The sequence below is a fragment of the Mustela nivalis genome (assembly GCF_964662115.1).
Source record: "Mustela nivalis genome assembly, chromosome: 15".
NCBI lineage: Eukaryota > Metazoa > Chordata > Mammalia > Carnivora > Mustelidae > Mustela > Mustela nivalis.
Window position 1 is genome coordinate 11,821,297 of NC_139034.1, and position 17,359 is coordinate 11,838,655.

Below are 17,359 nucleotides of genomic sequence, written 5' to 3' on the forward strand. Positions count from 1 at the left end.
CAGAGCCCAGGCTGCACCCCTGGAAAGCTGGTTGTCAAACTCTTGCTAGAGTCACCTCTGGTCTAGTCTGTGCCAGGAGCCCCACGGCCCACCCAAGGCCCGCCAGGGGCTTAACCCAGGCAGCGATGTTAGACTGACACAGAGAGTCTGTGCTATGTGGCGCTGACTCCTGGCCTTGCCGGGCATGCTTCTCAGGTTCCCAGGTCCTGTGACGTGGACCGACTGAGGGATGTGTTTACAGCCAGTCACCTCTCCAGGAATGTTCTCTCAACAGGGAGATGATTTCAGCTGGGAAAAAACGTCCGTGTTGTCGGGCAGTCTGTTTCGCTGGAAACAAAATTCCACATCCAACCCCTGGCCTGGAGACCTCCCTGAACTCAAGGGGCAGTGGTGCCACCTCTGACTGGGGCTTGGCCTGGGTCTGTTGTCTGACGACGCTGTGACTTGGCACTGAGGACTCTCCCAGTCTCACCAGCCTGCGTCTGGGCAGGAGGAGGCTTCTCCCTGGGTACAAAGGCTCATGGAACCTCAGAGTTGAGAAGTCCCTTCTGAAGCATCTGGACGCAACCTTCTTGTGAGGTCGGGCCCACAAGCCTGGCAAGCCCTGGGTTCAAATCCTGCCTATGACTCAATGGCGAGCATGGAGAGGGGCAGGTTCTTAAAGCCTTGGTTTCCTTTGGAGTCAAACAGAGACAGCATTTCGCCCTTCTTCATGGGCTTGTTAGGGGGATTGACTGTCATGATTCATGCTCTCAAAAGATACTCAGTAATCCTCAGCTTGACCTGCTCAGAGTAGCCCCCTGGGAGCACGCTGCCGTCGTGGGCTCTGGGCCTCTACCCTACTGTGTCCCTTCAGCCTGGCAATCCAGACTCCTCTGACCCAGTCGTCCTTCCAGAAAGCCTTCCTGCCCGCCAGTATGGGATCCCACTACACTGGTGCTCACCCATCAGACCCAGGCCAGCCCTGGGGCACGACGTCCCCCAGAGCTAGTGTCCTGGACATGGACAGTCCTCCGTGTGGAGACTGGCAAGCTGGAGCCCGCTGTGCTGCCACCTGTTTTTAGAACAAATATTGGGGTGCCTTGTGATGGGGCTCTTTCTCCCCAAAGCAGGGAAATGAGCTGCCCCCAGTTCCATCACGCCTGTCCCACTTTTCCCCCACCGTGGAACCATTGGTACATAGCGTCTTAGGACTCCTTGACTGCCAGGGCCCCAGAGCCTTTTCGTGGCTGGGGTTGAAAATGTTTGATGGAGGTCAGTTTGGTTTTTGATGGACCTGTTGGTGGGATGAAGCCTGGGCACTCCCTGCAAGCCAACACGAAGCCTGAACCCCTGACCAGTAAGGCAGTGCACAGCCCACAGCAGCCCCTCCCCTAGCGCTCAGAGCTCCCCTTTCTCACTGAGTCCCACTCGCTGGTGTTTCTCTCTCTTCCTGCAGGGAGAGCCCCAAATGTCCTCTCTCTGAGGATCTATCTTGTGTGCCTGGTTAGCTCCATCTTCTGGCGGGCAAGACAGGAGTTACTGACGACGACCTCTATTAGAGCGTCAGATCAAGGGGACTCCCCCTTACCCGACTTTGTGGGAGAGGAGGGGTGTCAGCAGGAAGCCCCGCCCCCTCTCTCACACAAGTTTAACTTGAGGGATACCAAGGTTAGGGTTGGCAGGGTCAGGGGGTCACAGCCAGAAGATCCTGAGGGTGTGGATGAGCTCTGTCCAGTGCCAAAGGCCCTGGTTGAGGCTCTGTCCATCCTGCAGCTTTCATGAGCAGCCGACGTGCATTGTAAAGGCCTCTCTTGCTCACACAGATCATGTGACTCTTGCTGTTGCCACTAAAACTCCATCTGCATGAACACTTGTCTGTCACCCACTGACCGGCACTGTCCTTGGAGGTTCGTCCCTGAGAGGATGGGGTTCAGCCAGGAAGGACAGGGAGCAAGCCGAGAGGAGTGGCCTGGCCTGTGCACCTCTGCTGGCCTGGAGCAGGGTCTGGTTGCTCCAGTGAGAGTCTGGGTGATTGAGCCCGCGGGGGGTTGGAGAGGCTGGAGCGTGTCACCAGACAGGGCATGGGTGAGGTGTGTTCCAGGACACGGGGCAGGGGAGCATCTGGGAGAGGACATATGAGGGCGCTGTGGGCAGCCTCCCCAATGCTCTATGGTCACTCCCAGGGCCCCGACGTCATCACTGCTGGCTTGTCCTCCTCATGATTTCAGGTCTCATCTATAGAGTCCTGGATCCCTCCAAAGCAATGCTTCTTCCTAATGAAGACAGCATAAAGGAGCCAGCAGCCAGTCCCCTAAAAATGTGGGTAAAGCGTGTTCCAGTGTTGGTGTTTACAGGAATCATTCCTAAAGAAACAGACATTTATGGCACAGACGTGCTTATTGCTTACATTATGAGAGTCAAAGAACTGGAAATGAATTAGTTGTTCAACAAAGGGGTTTCCTGAATGCTGTCACTGAGAATGCCCAAGGGGACAGAGGGACAGTGTCTGTCCACTGAGGGGACATAAGGAAGAACAAGAGCACAGCCCCGGAACCTTCCCTGCCCCACTCTGTCACGTACATGTGCGCACATGTGCACACACGCGCGCGCACACACACACACACACACACACACACACACTACATTTAAAGGGTAAGGCAGAGAAGAAGGATGCCGTGTATTATAGGGGATTATTCATTGGTAGAAGGAACATGCCTTCTTTTTTTCATCTTTAAATCATTATTTACTAAATAAACATAGTCTGGATAAAGCCTAAAGAACTCTTTTATGACCTAACTTGTTAGCAAGAGGAGAATATTTAGATATAATTCTAATACTTGATAACATGCCCATTAGAATAGTTGAAACGTAGACTATCCAGAAAAATGAAAGCATGTAAAGGTGTCTCATGGACCCAGACATTTCTCTCATGGTTTCTGCTTTTCAAGGCATGCTTCTAAATGGGAAACCTAGCTCAGAATGAAAATAGTTCATTTGGGGGCTTCCCGTGATCTTTGTTCTTTCAGGAATATTCCTATGTAATAAAATGTTATTTGTATAACAAAGTTTGAAGAGGGGAATCACTCTTATGTTCTGCAGACACACAGAGAAGGCCATATGGTAGGATTCCAGCAGAGGAAAATCCAAGTCGAGGTGAAGTGGCCGAGACAGAGAGCAGAGCAGCGGTTACAGGGACTGGGTGAGGGACAGAGCAGTGAGCGATGAGGAGCGCCGGTGTCTCTGCGACGGAAACGTCATAGAACGACATGGTTGTGCAACACCCTGAATGGACCTAATGAGACCTCCATATCCCACTGCAAAGAATGCGAGTAAAATGTTATGTAAACTCAAATTCTATCTTTAATTAAATCTAGTATGTAATTATATACATACACACAAAAGAGAAGAAATACAAAAAAAGCAATGAGGGGGATGGGAAAGACATGCTTTCTGGTTGTAGCAAGCACGAGGTGCTCATCTGGAGCGAAGCCTGCTTGCTCCACGGAGGAGGCAGGTGGCGGCAGCTCGGCTGCTTGCTCCACCGAGGCAGAGGGCGGCAGCTCGGGGGCCGAGCCTGCTTGCTCCACGGAGGCAGGGGGCGGCAGCTCTGGGACCGAGCCTGCTTGCTCCACGGAGGCAGGGGGCGGCAGCTCTGGGACCGAGCCTGCTTGCTCCACGGAGGCAGGGGGCGGCAGCTCTGGGACCCAGCCTGCTTGCTCCACGGAGGCAGGGGGCGGCAGCTCTGGGGCCGAGACTGCTTGCTCCACGGAGGCAGGGGGCGGCAGCTCGGGGGCCGAGCCTGCTTGCTCCACGGAGGCAGGGGGCGGCAGCTCGGCTGCTTGCTCCACGGAGCCAGGGGGTGGCAGCTCGGGGGCCGAGCCTGCTTGCTCCACGGAGGCAGGGGGCAGCAGCTCGGCTGCTTGCTCCACGGAGGCAGGGGGTGGCAGCTCGGGGGCCGAGCCTGCTTGCTCCACGGAGGCAGGTGGGGGCAGCTCGGGGGCCGAGCCTGCTTGCTCCACGGAGGCAGGGGGCGGCAGCTCGGGGGCAGGACCCTGCTGGTCATCCAGGAAAGTCAAAAGGCCTTGTGGCTCTTCCGTGGCAGAGAAGTGAACGAGGGCCCTGACGACCATCTGCCCTGGCCCCAACGGGTCAGGGGGGGTCACTGGTCTTCCTATCCCATAGTGAGCAGCCGCAGCAGGGATGGCGGGGACCAGCTCAGGCCCCAGAGTTGCAGCGGGTGCTGGAGTGGCTGCTGGAACAACTTCCCAAGACTCATCCTGATCTGGCTCTGGGGCCGGTGATGTAGCTCCAAGAAGAGAAAGCATCATCAGCTTGGTTGACTTCCCTCTCGCCTTTCCCTTTCCCCACCACTCAGCGTGGCCTGCGTTCAAGACCCAGCCCTTGGAAGGTGTCCCCAGCGGAAGCCCATGGGGACAGGGATCTGAGAGGACTCACTCCTCTCAGCCCAACTACAATCTATGGAGGCTTCCTCAGGGTGGCCCACCCTGCCTCCTCCTCAGGCCCACATCAGTCAACCCCAGTCCTCCTCACCCCCAGCCTCTGGCTCTGTGGTCTCAGCGCGCTGCCTTTCTGGCAGCAGAAGCTGGGCACGGCGCTGCAGGTCCGAGCCAGGCGCATTGACCTGCAGGTAGGCCAGTACAGCATGCAAGTTGGGAAACTCTGGAGGCTGCACAAAATCCCCTGGATACCTTTCCACCCACATATCCAGGATGGCATAGATGGCCCTGGGGACAGACATGGAGGCAGAGAAGTCAGAGGACAGGGTAGGGTATGCATCCAAACCAATATCCCAGGGACACCCTGTGGGAACCTGGGCTCCTGGGCTTCCAGCTCCTGTCCGAGACCAGTCGGACTCCTTGTCCACCTGCGACCTAGCAGTCCTGCCTGAGACAGGCCTGCTCCCAGACGGTGGGCTGGCCAAAAGCCTCTGGGAGTCGGAGTCCTTGATCAATGCGGGGAGCCTTTCTGGACTTCTTAGGGGAGCTGGACACACTCCTCAGTCTGTCTCCTTGCCAACGAGTCACTTCAATTCAACTGCATGTGCCCAGGGAGGGGTGGTGCCTGGCCTCTTAATTACCCTCACTGCACTTGCCTCTGCTCCGTGAAGATCCAACCGAGGAGGGAACAAAGGGACTCTGTCTCTAGCCAGGCCTTCCCAGGACCCTCCCCATACCTCCACCGTTAGCTCCTCTGCCCAGTCACTAGGTGCCATGAGAGTGGGTCTGTTTCCAATGACACTCACCTCCCACAGGGTGTGGGATGTCTGCTGCTCCCTTGGCTCTACTGGGTCACCCTCTCCCTGAGCCCCCTCTGAGCACCCAGCGTGCAGGTGCCAACACTGCTATGCGATGGTTCCTAAATCCTGCGTTCTGGGTCCCAGAATTGGGGCAGAGAGAGGGCTGGGAGGGGGCAGGGATGGAGCATGACCCTCTCAGGGGTGGAAGCTGTCCTCCATCCCCCTCTGCTCTCCCACAGTGCTCACATACCTACCCCAGTTCCCCAGGGCACCTTCCCAGTTTCCAGTAGAAGCTCTCAGACCTTTACCCTAAAGCAGGAATCACAGAGGTGTGCGTGAAGGTCCAGCAGCCCCTCGAACTCACAGGACCCTCACTGCCCTGCTGGAGAGGGAAGGCCCTCCTGGAGCAGCCAAAGTTTACTCACATGTTGCACTGCTCCTGGGGTCCGCCGACCTCATCATAGCTGGAAGAAACACATCCGAATCTAGAGGAGGCCAGGGGGCATCACATGAGATGTCTGCGGAAGTTGGCTCTCACCATCTGACCCTTGACTAGCCTGCAGCCCTGAGGTGCTCTCTGTTCTGTTCCAGGATCCCATTCAGCTCCGAGACAATCGCCTCCACCTACTGGGGCTTCCTGAATGCTTGCTGAATGAAAGGGCCCCAACCAGCCCATCACCGACATCTGAGTTGCCCTGGCCCCTGCTCACCCTCAGGGATGCCTGCTCTGGATCCACCCACACACAGACCCCAGAAGGAATCTCAGATCTCCCTTTCAGTGGCAGAGGAGCCCAGCTCAAGATCACAGTGAGAGTCAGGAATGAGGCAGAGGTTTCATCATGAGGGGCACGGGAATGTTCAAAGAGCATGCCCACAGGCCCAACAGCAGACTTTTCCACTGGCGCAGGCTACCAAGTGTTCTTTCCCTACAAGACCCCACTGAGTCCCTATAATACCTCTGCCCCAGTTAGGAGCAAGGGAAGCTTGGGGAATTTGGGGTCCTGCCAAGTCTCACAACCAGGCATTGGCCAAATACCACGGAGCAGTTAGGGGCAGGGGAGGGTGCTCACCTTGCAAAGAGGAAGCCCAGCACCTCCTGGGTGGAAGCAAAGCTGCGGTATACTTCCAGAAACGTGTGAACATAGTTTAGATCTTGTTTTAGGACGGCAGTCACCAGGTAATCTATGCTGGCCCCCAATGAACTGGCACGAGTGTTCCATACTATCGAGGTCTTATTCCTCTTCCTCGTTGAGCCATTTTCCCCCTGAGGTGAATCAGAGGAGACATGAGTCAGTGCTGTGGCCACCAGGAGGGTTGGGGCTTGGAGGGCAGAATGAGCCCCCAGATCTCAGGGACTTCGGCAAGAGGTGGGACAAGAGAGCCCAGAGTCCGAAAAAGAATCGGGTGACTCAGTGTCTCATTGGGTTCAGCCTAAGGCTCTTGGTTTTGCTTCAGGTCATGCTCTCCGTGTCCTGAGGCTGCGTTCCTCGTAGGGCTGTGTCCATAGGGCAGTGTCTGCTTGAGGATTCTGTCTCTCCCTCTGCTTCTCCCCACTCTACCCCGGCCTCCCTCTCAATCCATCCATCCATCAATCAATCAATTAAGAACTCTTTAAGGAAGGGATATCTGGGTGGCTCAGTGGGTTAAAGCCTCTGCCTTTGGCTTAGGTCATGATCTCAGGGTCCTGGGATCGAGCCCCGCATCGGGCTCTCTACTCGGTGGGGAGCCTACTTCCCCTCTCTGTCTCAGCCTGCCTCTCTGCCTACTTGTGATCTCTGTCTGTCAAATAAAGAAATAAAATTAAAAAAAAAGAAGAAGAAAGAAAGAAAAATAAAGGAAAAGAGAAAATGTTCTTGGTATCCATACAAAGAATTGAAAAAAATGATGTCTGAACTTGCTAGTATCTCAGGTCCTTTTGTGAGCGGACTATTAGTAGCACGTCCCTGCATGAGTGGCATGGATCCTGTGATTTCTGATGACATAGCCCCATTGTTTTTATTTTTTCGAAAGATTTTTTATTTATTTTTTGGACAGAGAGAGAGAGAGGTCACAAGTAGGCAGAGAGGCAGCCAGACAGAGAGGGGGAAGCAGGCTCACCGCTGAGCAGAGACCCCCCCCCCAACGTGGGCCTCGATCCCAGGATCGTGAGACCATGACCTGAGCTGCAGACAGAGGCTGAACCCCCTGAGCCACCCTGGCACCCAACATATCTCATTCTTGAGATGAGAACACAGACGTTTTAGGTGAGAGGGCTTAGGATAGGAGGGCACGGAGGCTGTAGGATGCAGCACTGTTCATTAGCCACAGAAGGGGATTATATCCAGTCCTGCCCCTGGAAAGGGCTAGATGCCGGTGATAAATGACTGGCCTTCTGGACTGCCGTGCAGGGCAGTGAGGCCCCTGTTCCTCACCCTAGGGGCCCCAAAGATGTGTTCCATCAAAACAAAGCCCAAAGCAAGAGACAAAGTACCATGGGCCCCATGTCCCTTTGGATCAGAATCTCCCAACTCATTCTTGCAAATGATTATTTGCAAGATTTGTATAACCTGAGGAAAGACTGTTGGGCCAATGGAGACACCTGGGAGCACGAGTTAGGAAAATGCCTAGGCCAGGGCAAAAGGAGTCTAGATCAACGGGATGAGACCTGGTCTAAAGTCTCTTTAATGATACTCCTATAAGTATGTGGACAATGGCTGTGCTTCTGTCCAAGGCGTGGGCCGGACCATGAGGGCCACTTTGGGGAAGAGATGGGATGCAGATTCACGGGAGTACAGGACTCTAGGAGGCCAGGCTGGCTTCTAGGAAGTGGGGCCCTTGGTGCTGCATGGGCGCCCCAGGGGTCGAGTCTCCCCAGCACCTGCACTCACCCTGAGCCAGCGCCAGACTCTGTTGGCCCTGTGCGGCTTCTTGTTCTTTGGAGAAGGAGAGCAGCGGATGTCGACATTCAGCTCCTGCACCATGTCCTCTGGAGCGTTCTGTAAAGACAGTGCCCGGCAGGCAGGCAGGAGACCTTAGAGCCCTGTCTGGAGGCCTTTGCTGGTCTTCAGACCCAGGGCGCTCCATTCGAGACACACCACAGCCCAGGTGGCAGAGCCCTCCCCCAAGGAGAGAAACGTGGCCCAGCTTCAGGGCCTTGGATGTGCTCTGGCACAGCTAAGAGGCACCTCAGGAATCCCCTGTGCACCCAGCCCACCCTGACATTGGTGTGAACAAGAAGGGATCACCAGGGTATCCACTGTGCTCACCCTCCTCCAACCCATGGGCGGGAACCCCCACATATCCCTCCTCCCCTCAAACTCCAGAGGAAGGGATGGGGCTTCCCTAGGACGGTTCAGAGGGGTGGGCATCGCCTAGTCTCCTCAGTAGTAAGTACCTTATGGCGTCTCCCTCGAAATATCCTGAGGCATCGCGGGGGTGGTTTCAGCCAACTTCTACAACATGGGAACAAGCCATTTTCCTGGGGGCTCTGGTACCCAGAGCCCCGGGATGTACGTAGACAGGACGAAAACATCTTTCTGTGTCAGATGTTTCTGTCCAAATAGCCCTGATACCGGACTAGAGTGTGGGTCCTGGTTGCAGGGGTTATAAGTTGTGGGCCTTTGTGATCCAGGCAGTGACATCACTGCCTGTGATCCCCTACCGGGGCCCACTCCTGGTTGGACCCCTACATGAACAGTGCTCCGGTCTGCCATCTCCTCATCCCCCTTCTGCATGCAAGGCCACATTTTATCTGTACACAGTGACCCCAACACACCCCTCGGAACAGGCCCCCAGGGAAGGTCTGGGAGAAGCTAGGTCCCCAGCTTGCAAACACACCAGGTTTCAGACACAAGTCTCTATACTTACCTGGTTTGGACCTTAGATAAGCCATTGTGCCTGACAGGGATGGTCCCTTCTCTGCAAAATATGGATGATTCCAGCATGTCTTTCTATCAGATGTCCACAGGCATAGGTTGGATAATAGCTATGACGTTAGAGGAGTGCTGTCACAGGTAGGAAATGCCTCCCACCCAATTTCCTCCCTCCTATCAACTTCTTGGAATCTGCTACTAATCAGATCCCACCCCACAGTCCCTCCTGGGGTGTGTGTGTTTGTGTGCACCAGCACACTCGCTCCTGTGTGCACACATGTGTTCATCAGTGCTCATATTCTGGAGTCCCAGAAGACAACAGCCCCACCTACAAAGGGCTGGGTAGTAGCTTCTCAAGAACTTAGGCTTGAATTTTCAGTGAAATCCCTTAGTCAGGGACTGACCTTGGCCCTTGGCCCTTGGCCCTTGGCCCTTGGGTGGGAACAAGTTATGCAGATGATAGGGGTATGGATACATCTGAGGGGAGGCACCTACCTGAAGGAGCCTACTGCAAAGTTTCCATCGACAGCCAGGTGCATGATTGAAACACTTAGGTGTCTACCCCTGTCTGGGACATTCCTGGCTTAAAAGTGTTCAAGGGGTGAAGTGGGGTGATATCCCAGGTGTGACAGCATGATCTCAAGATCCCGGGGGTCCGCAGAAGACCAGGTGGGGCCCGAATGCTTCAGAGTTCCCAGACAGGGGGTATAGCTCAGTGGTAGAGCATTTGACTGCAGAGTTCCCAGACATCAGTTAGGGAAAATGGCTGAAAACCATGAAGCTACAACCTGGCTTTCTACTCTGTAAAGCCCTGTACTCCGAATCACAGCATAGTTGGGTGATCACTTTCCTGGGAGAGGTCCAGAAGAAGCAGGAGCTTGGTGAGACCTCTGACACCTCGCAGGTCTGGTGTTGGTCTGTGTCACTGGAATCCATAGAACCTGGAGTGGGTGGTTCCCACCTCCTGGGTGGCTCTGCTGGTTAAGCAACTGCCTTCAGCTCAGGTCATGATCCCGGATTCCTGGGATCAAATCCCACATAGGGCTTCAGCTCCATGGGGAGTCTGCTTCTCCCTCTGACCTTCTCTGCTCTCATGCACTCTCTCACTCAAACAAATAAAATCTTTAAAAATAAAACAAAACAAAACAATTGGAATTGGAACTCAGTCACGTGCCTGAGATAAAAATGCCTCATCCGTGGCAGGGTGAACCCAGAGTTCTGACAGAATTCGAGGAGATAAGACCGGTGGAATGTTTTTTTCTGTGTGGGCTCACTGAAGAGCTGGGTGTGAATTTTCAGCTCTGGGCTAGGGAGCAGGGTGCGGTGACAGTCACCTCAGCCATTGGTGCTGCAAGCCTTCAGGGAGTAAAACAGAGGCACTTGCTGGAACCCAGGGCCCGTCTCTGCTGCTTGGGCCAGCTGCAGTTGCACCAGGGGAAGTCCACCTGAGGATCAGGGCAAGAGCCCCTCCCCTAGTAGGCCATCACGAACAGCTCACCTCTCTCAAGTTCACTGATCAGAGAGGGCTGCAAAGCTGCAGAGCTCAGGGAAATCACTAGGTAGCATTCTTTGTATTTTTATTTTGTAGCCTTTTGTTTATTTTTTTCAGGTTTTTCTTACTTTCATCTCCTTTTAAAGAATTCTTATTAGAAAGAGAGTGTGTTGGGGGGTGTGGTTGGGCAGAGGCAGAGAATCTTCAAGCAGACCCCCTGCTGAGCACAGAGTCCAACTCAGGGCAGGATCCCAGGACTCAAAAGATCAAGACCTGAGCTGAAACTCAACAACTGAGCCACCCAGGCTCCCCTCCAAGAGTAGCCTTAAGTGAGAAGAAATTAAAATTAGATCAATCCTTAATATGCATGAATTTTTAAAAAGAGTAGGAGAAGGAAGAGAAAGAAGAAAGCCAAGAGCAGCGAGACAGTAGTCAAGGAATAATATGAATTTTACTAAAGTGTGGCATGAGACAAAACTAGAAAGAAAGCAAGAAAGAAAGAAAGAAAGAAAGAAAGAAAGAAAGAAAGAAAGAACGAACTTTATTAGTAGTATCTCTTTGGTATGACCAAATGTGCTTTGTTTTTATAATACATACTGGCTTTATGTAGGAAGAGTACCTCATTAGACTCCCCATTCATTAGGCCCTAGATTTTAACTTCTGAATTTCATATCCTGTAAGAAATTTAAGTGGCCCTTTGCCAAATTTTACTATTCTGCTTACCTCTCTGGGTATACACTTTCTTATAGTTTCCTCTTGTACCTTCTCACTAACTTGTCAGTTACCTGGTGCTTTCAGAACTTGATTTCTACTTTGTTATTTTAATTCCTCTTTTTTTTTTTTTAAAGGCAGAGTCATTTCCAACCTATTATATTATCATAAGTGGAACTTATATATAGATTTTGGAAAATAAATCAGTATAGAATAGCTGTTAAAAATACAGACTCTATAATCAGAGAAAGACAATTCTCATATGATCTCTCTGATATGAGAAATTTGAGAGGCAGGGCAGGGGTCGTGGGATTAGGGAAGGAAAAAATGAAAAAAAAAAGTGGTGGGGACGGGAGGGAAACAAACCATAAGAGACTCTTAATCTCACAAAACATACTAAGGGTTGCTGGGGGTGGGGAGGTAGGGAGAGGGTGGTTGGGTTATGGACATTGGAGAGGGTATGTGCTATGGTGAGTGCTGTGAAGTGTGTAAGCCTGATGATTCACAGACCTGTACCCCTGAGGCAACTAATACATTATATGTTAATAAAAATAATTCTTAAAAAAAGAATACAGACTCTCGAGTCAGACTGTCTGGCTTTACATCGTGGATCTAGGCTTTAACTCTCTGTGATATTGGGCAAGATACTTAACTGCATTGTATTCCACTTTCTTCATCTTTAAACTGAGGAAAGGAACAGTATTTTCCTCATAACACAGGTGATGCATTTGCTACACTTTCCGTCTCCTGATAATCCCTTAGTAAGTGTTAGTTACTGTTATTACCTCTCCATGAAATTGGTAAAAGAAAAAAAAGGAGACATGATAAGAGAAAAGAGTGGGGGAGGATAGCCTGGTATGTGAGGGCAAACTGCAGATGAGCAGGAAATAGGGAAAGTGACAAAAAATGCGGGAGAAACAGTATACAAAGAAGCTTTATTGAGGTAGTCTTGATGGATGTTATTTAGTATAATTCACCCTATTCTACCTTCTCAAGAGATCTTCAGTAAGGAGCTATATTAGTTTTCAATGTTTTGTTTGGTTTTAAAGCAGGATTTGGGTTTCTTTTGGATGAGATACTCTACCAACACTGGTACCTAGGTGGCTTGATCTTATTCTTATTTCACATATACCTACAGGAGTAAGTAATTTCACCACGAAGACTGCTGAGATTAATAAGCATTTGCTTTGGCAATCTGTCTGGAGCAGAGCAGGCATTCAAAACATGAAACAAAACAAAACAAAACCAAAAAACAGACAAACCAAAACAAACCAACACCAAGACAAGTTGAATAAATATTAAAATAAAATAAATATAAATAAGTAAGTAAATAATCAAAATGAGATGCTGGCAAATTTTTAATTAGAGAAGAAAACTTAGGTGGTAAGACTTTGTCGCACATGTTCTTGGTGGAAACAAGGGCACCACCTGTGAAGTAAGTATTCCTGAAAGAGACAGAGAGAGCAAGGACGGAAGAGAGGCAGGGAGGGAGGGAGGGAGGGAGGGAGGGAGGAAAGAGAGAAAGAGAGAGATGAGGGAAGGAAGGAATAAAAAGGGAGGAAAGAAGGAAGGGGGGAAGGATAGGAAAGGGAAGGGAAGAGAAGGGAAGGGAAAGAGAAAATCAAGCCCAGCCAAGCTTCTAGATCTAACTACTAGTGTAGAGGAAATACTGGACTCTGGAGGAAAAAATGTTAACTGACACCCAGGGTCAACTAAAGGTGGTCACTAGGGCTTTGGGTGTGGAAGATCAGACTTATTTAATGTGACGATGTCTAGGATGTTATTGAGCTAAGGGAAGTGATCAAATTCTCCTCCTCTGGAAGGTCTAGCTCAAACTGCTTCTCTTGTAGAAAATCATTCCAAACTAATCCAACCCAGAACAATCACTCCCTCTCCCAGGTTCCACCTGTTCCTGCTATCTGTTTCAGCCTATCTGATCCTAAGTCACCTGCTAGATTATTTAAGAATAGCTTACATTTTCACATCTTCTCCCCCAAAAGCCAGGATAGGGTTTGATGGGGATGCTGAGCCCTGATTCTCCCGATATGTCTGTCTTCACCAGCACATACCCACCCATAATGTAAGTGCTTGGACAGCAGGGGCCAGGGCTAAGCCCCTTTGTGTTCCCAGTGCCCTGCACAGGGTCTGGTCCATAAATGCTTGAAAAATGAACAAGGGTTTTCTCCTATCCCTACTGTACAGTTCAGAACATAGGGCAAGGCATTCGGGAGCTTCTTGTAGAATGAATCAAAGTTACCTGGAATCGGGACATTGGAGTGATAAAGTCTCTCTTTCTCTGTCTGTCTCCCTCTCTCTCTCTCTATCTGAATCTCTCTCTTTGGCTTACATGCACATGCATTTTCTTTCTCACCATTGGAACCCAGACACCACGCTGGCAAGAATCCCAGGATTAGAGTAAGGAGTAGAGGAAAGCCATGCCCACTATCCCCTGTCCAAATCCCTGACCCATAGAATTTGTGAGCATTATAAATTTTTTTTTATGACATTGCATTCTGGCAAGATAGGTTACATAGTCACACTAAATGGAACATTCTCTTTTTTTTTTTTTTTTAAAGATTTTATTTATTTATTTGACAGAGAGAAATCACAAGTAGGTAGAGAGGCAGGCAGAGAGAGAGAGGAGGAAGCAGGCTCCCTGCCGAGCAGAGAGCCCGATGCGGGACTCGATCCCAGGAACCTGAGATCATGACCTGAGCCGAAGGCAGCGGCTTAACCACTGAGCCACCCAGGCGCCCTGGAACATTCTCTTTGCTCCTGATTCTTCTCTACATCTCATCTAAACAAGGAAGTAGTACCTTAGGTAGGATTGTCAAATTAAATGCGATGTCCCATTAAATCTGAATTTCAGAAAAATAATAAGTGATTCTTTTGGCACAAGTATGTCCCCAGTATTTCATGTAACATATCCTTTAAAAATATTTATTGTAGGTGCCTCCTTAGCACAGTAGGCAGTGCATCAGTCTCATAAAACTATTTGTTTATCTGAAGTTCAAATTCAGTTGGCACTCCTTTATCTTTATTTGCTAATTCGAGGAACACTTACCTTGAGTCTCCACCCTGGACCTTTTCTCTACCCACACACACTACTTAGGGGAGTCAACCCAGTCCAAGCTTTATCCTGAAAACACTGAAATTTTTATCTCCAGTTCAGAAATCTCTACCAATCTCCACACCAAAACACTGGACTACCTACTTGATAACTCCACTTTTACAGCTGAGAGTCATCTCAGACCCAATCAGAATTATTGATTTGCAACCCCTACCCGCCCCCCCAAGCTGTTGCTCCTCACCCTTCCCCATCTCGGTGAATGGCACTGACATCGACCCAGTTGCTCAAGCCCCCAAGGAGAGCGTCAGCCTTGATTCTTCCCCATCCCATACTCTGAGTCCAGTCAATCAAGAAGTCCCTTTGGCTCAACCGCCAAAACATATTTCCAGCCCATCGCTGCCTCCTGGTGTCCCCTACAACCCCTCTGGATCAAGGCACACTCTCCTCTCACTTGAACAACTGTACTGGCCACCAAATGGCTTTCCCGCTTCCCCTCTTGCTTCTCTATAACCCTCTCTACTGCATTCTCCCCGCAGTAGCTGGAAGGATCTTTTTAAAGACACATCATGGAACTCGTCTGCTACAAATGCTCCGATGTTTCCTCACTGCACTAAAAATAAAATGCAAATATCCTTCAACATCCTTCATGATCTATTTCCTGTACCATATGTCAAAGGACATCAACCTTTCTGTTCCTCAAACATCCTAAGGTCCCGTAGGTCCTACGGGACCTTAGGATGTTCTGCCTGAAGTACGGCACCCAGGTGGCTCATTCTTACCATTTCCTCCTCAAATCTCACATCACTTCTTCCATTTAGTCCTCCCTTAGCTGGCCCCCCACCCCCACCCTCATGTCTCCCAAGGCCATCAGCCTGGGGTATTTCCACCTCCAGGCAAAACCCAGTGCATCTGCTTTGGATTTAGTTTGGGCCTGTGCACTGGTTTCTGTCCTCTTGCATTTGATCTTTTTTTTAAAACAGCAGAGAAACAAATTTTGTTATTTTCCTAATTCAATTTAAGAGTTCTGTCCATTCATATATCATTTGACTTGTGGTTTAACAACCCACATTTGTTGTGATGGCTTATATAGGTAGACTTATTTCTACCGTATGATTTTTACTTTTCTATTGATCATGCTTTTTTTTTTTTTGTCAGAGAGAGTGAGCAGAGGCAGGCAGAGGCAGAGGGAGAAGCAGGCTTCCTGCTCAGCAAGGAGCCCGATGTGGGACTCAATCCCAGGATGCTGGGATTATGACCTGAGCCGAAGGCAGCTGCTTAACCAACTGAGCCACCCAGGCGTCCCTGCTCATGCATTTTTTTAAAAATGATTTTATTTATTTATTTGACAGAGAGAGATCACAAGTAGGCAGATAGGCAGGCAGAAAGGGAGAAGGAAGCTAGCTTCCCGCCGAGCAGAAAGCCCGATGTGGGGCTCGATCCCAGGACCCTGAGACCATGACCTGAGCCGAAGACAGAGGCTCAACCCTCTGAGCCACCCAGGTGTCCCGATCATGCATTTTTAATGTTTCTTTCTTCTCATTTGTTCCCTGTCAAGGAGTTGACATACTTTCTTTATTCTCTTATTTCATCTTTTAGTTTGAAAAAACATATACTTGATTTCTGTGATTTTAGGGTTACCTGTAAAACTCTTGTTTTAAAAAAAGATTTTATTTATTTATTAGAGAGACACAGAATGAGAGAGCAAGAGAGAGAGTATGAGGGGGACAGGTCAGAGGGAGCAGCAGACTCCCTGCCGAGCAGGGAGCCTGATGTGGGACCTGGGACTCCAGGATCATGACTTGAGCCGAAGGCAGTTCCTTAACCAACTGAGACACCCAGCTGCCCCACCTTTAAAACTCTTAAGCCCATGTAGGGACACTTACATAGCTCAGTCTCTTAGGCATCTGCCTTCGGCTCAGGCCATGATACTGGGGACCTGGGATTGAGTCCTGCATCAAGCTGCTTGCTCAGCCCAGAGCCCACTTCTTCCTCTGCCTGCTGCTCCCCCTGCTTGTGCGCTCTCACACTCTTGCTGACAAATAAATAAATAAATAAATAAAATCTTTAAAAAACCCAAACTCTTAAGCACGTGTAACTTATGCCTGAACTGAGTCTATTACCCCTCTTAGAGCACAAAATGAGAATCTCAGAATCCTTTAATGCTAAGTACCTTCAGTTGTTCTAACAATGTGCATTATCATGTCATTCCAACTTGTCACAAACATCTCTCAAAATGGCTTTTTCGTGTGTTTTACAGCTACTGGTAATTCAGATTTCCCGACACGTTGGCTAACTACTTACCCACCGGGCTCTTTGTTTCCCATTCACTCCTGCAGGCCTGACTTCCTGTGCTGAAATAATCCTTCAGTTGTCCTTCCAGGAGCTGTTGTGGAGGAACCATTTCTCCATCCTTATGTCAAAAAATGTTTCTCTAGCACCTTAAATCCTGGGCATAATCCACAGGTACGAAATTCTTGTGTACAGTCCATTTCTTCATTGCAACCAGAATGGCGAGATGTGTGAGACTTTGTGGATGGAATAAGGTGGTGTCTGGGCCCAGCTTGCTTCCCAGAGCAGAAAGCCGGGACCTAGCTTCCTGGTTTTCAGCCATCCTGCCTAACTGGTGTCTGGGAACTCGGAAGCATTCGGGCCACAGCTGGCCTTCTGGGGACCCCCGGGATCCTGAGATCATGCTCTCACACCTAGGATATCGCCCCGCTTCACCGCTTGAACACTTTTAAGCCAGGAATGTCCCCCACGGGGGAAGACCCCTAAGTCTTTCAATCATGCACCTGGTTGTCCATAGAAACTTTGCAGTAGGCCCCTTCAGGTAGGTGCCTCCCCTCGGCTGTATCCATAGCTGTATCACACTCACAACTGGTTCCCATCCTGGCCCCTCGGGCTCTGAAGCTGCGGCAGGCACCACAGTGGGAGCTAGAGGTAGCTCTTGAGGTGGTTCAGCATCTTCTTCTGAGGTTGGGGCTGTCGGTCCAAGA

General features: G+C 50.4%; 2 protein-coding genes across 2 annotated transcripts in view; one reads left to right on the forward strand and one right to left on the reverse strand.

The window, feature by feature from the left end:
* Positions 1 to 17,359, forward strand: part of LOC309848753 (uncharacterized protein) — a 339,042-nt gene that overhangs the window by 314,063 nt on the left and 7,620 nt on the right. The gene's annotated exons all lie outside the window — the stretch shown is intronic.
* LOC309848754 (uncharacterized protein) overlaps positions 3,318 to 17,359 on the reverse strand; it is a 33,127-nt gene continuing 19,085 nt past the window's right edge. Inside the window, exons 6-14 of the mRNA XM_082700735.1 lie at positions 16,587 to 17,345; positions 9,086 to 9,288; positions 8,613 to 8,670; positions 8,107 to 8,214; positions 6,310 to 6,503; positions 5,665 to 5,724; positions 4,534 to 4,727; positions 3,900 to 4,288; positions 3,318 to 3,472 (exon numbers count right to left, since the gene is read on the reverse strand). Of these exons, the coding sequence (XP_082556861.1) occupies positions 3,353 to 3,472; positions 3,900 to 4,288; positions 4,534 to 4,727; positions 5,665 to 5,724; positions 6,310 to 6,503; positions 8,107 to 8,214; positions 8,613 to 8,670; positions 9,086 to 9,162 (1,200 nt within the window). The 5' untranslated portion in view covers positions 9,163 to 9,288; positions 16,587 to 17,345 and the 3' untranslated portion in view covers positions 3,318 to 3,352. The remainder of the gene's footprint in view (positions 3,473 to 3,899; positions 4,289 to 4,533; positions 4,728 to 5,664; positions 5,725 to 6,309; positions 6,504 to 8,106; positions 8,215 to 8,612; positions 8,671 to 9,085; positions 9,289 to 16,586; positions 17,346 to 17,359) is intronic.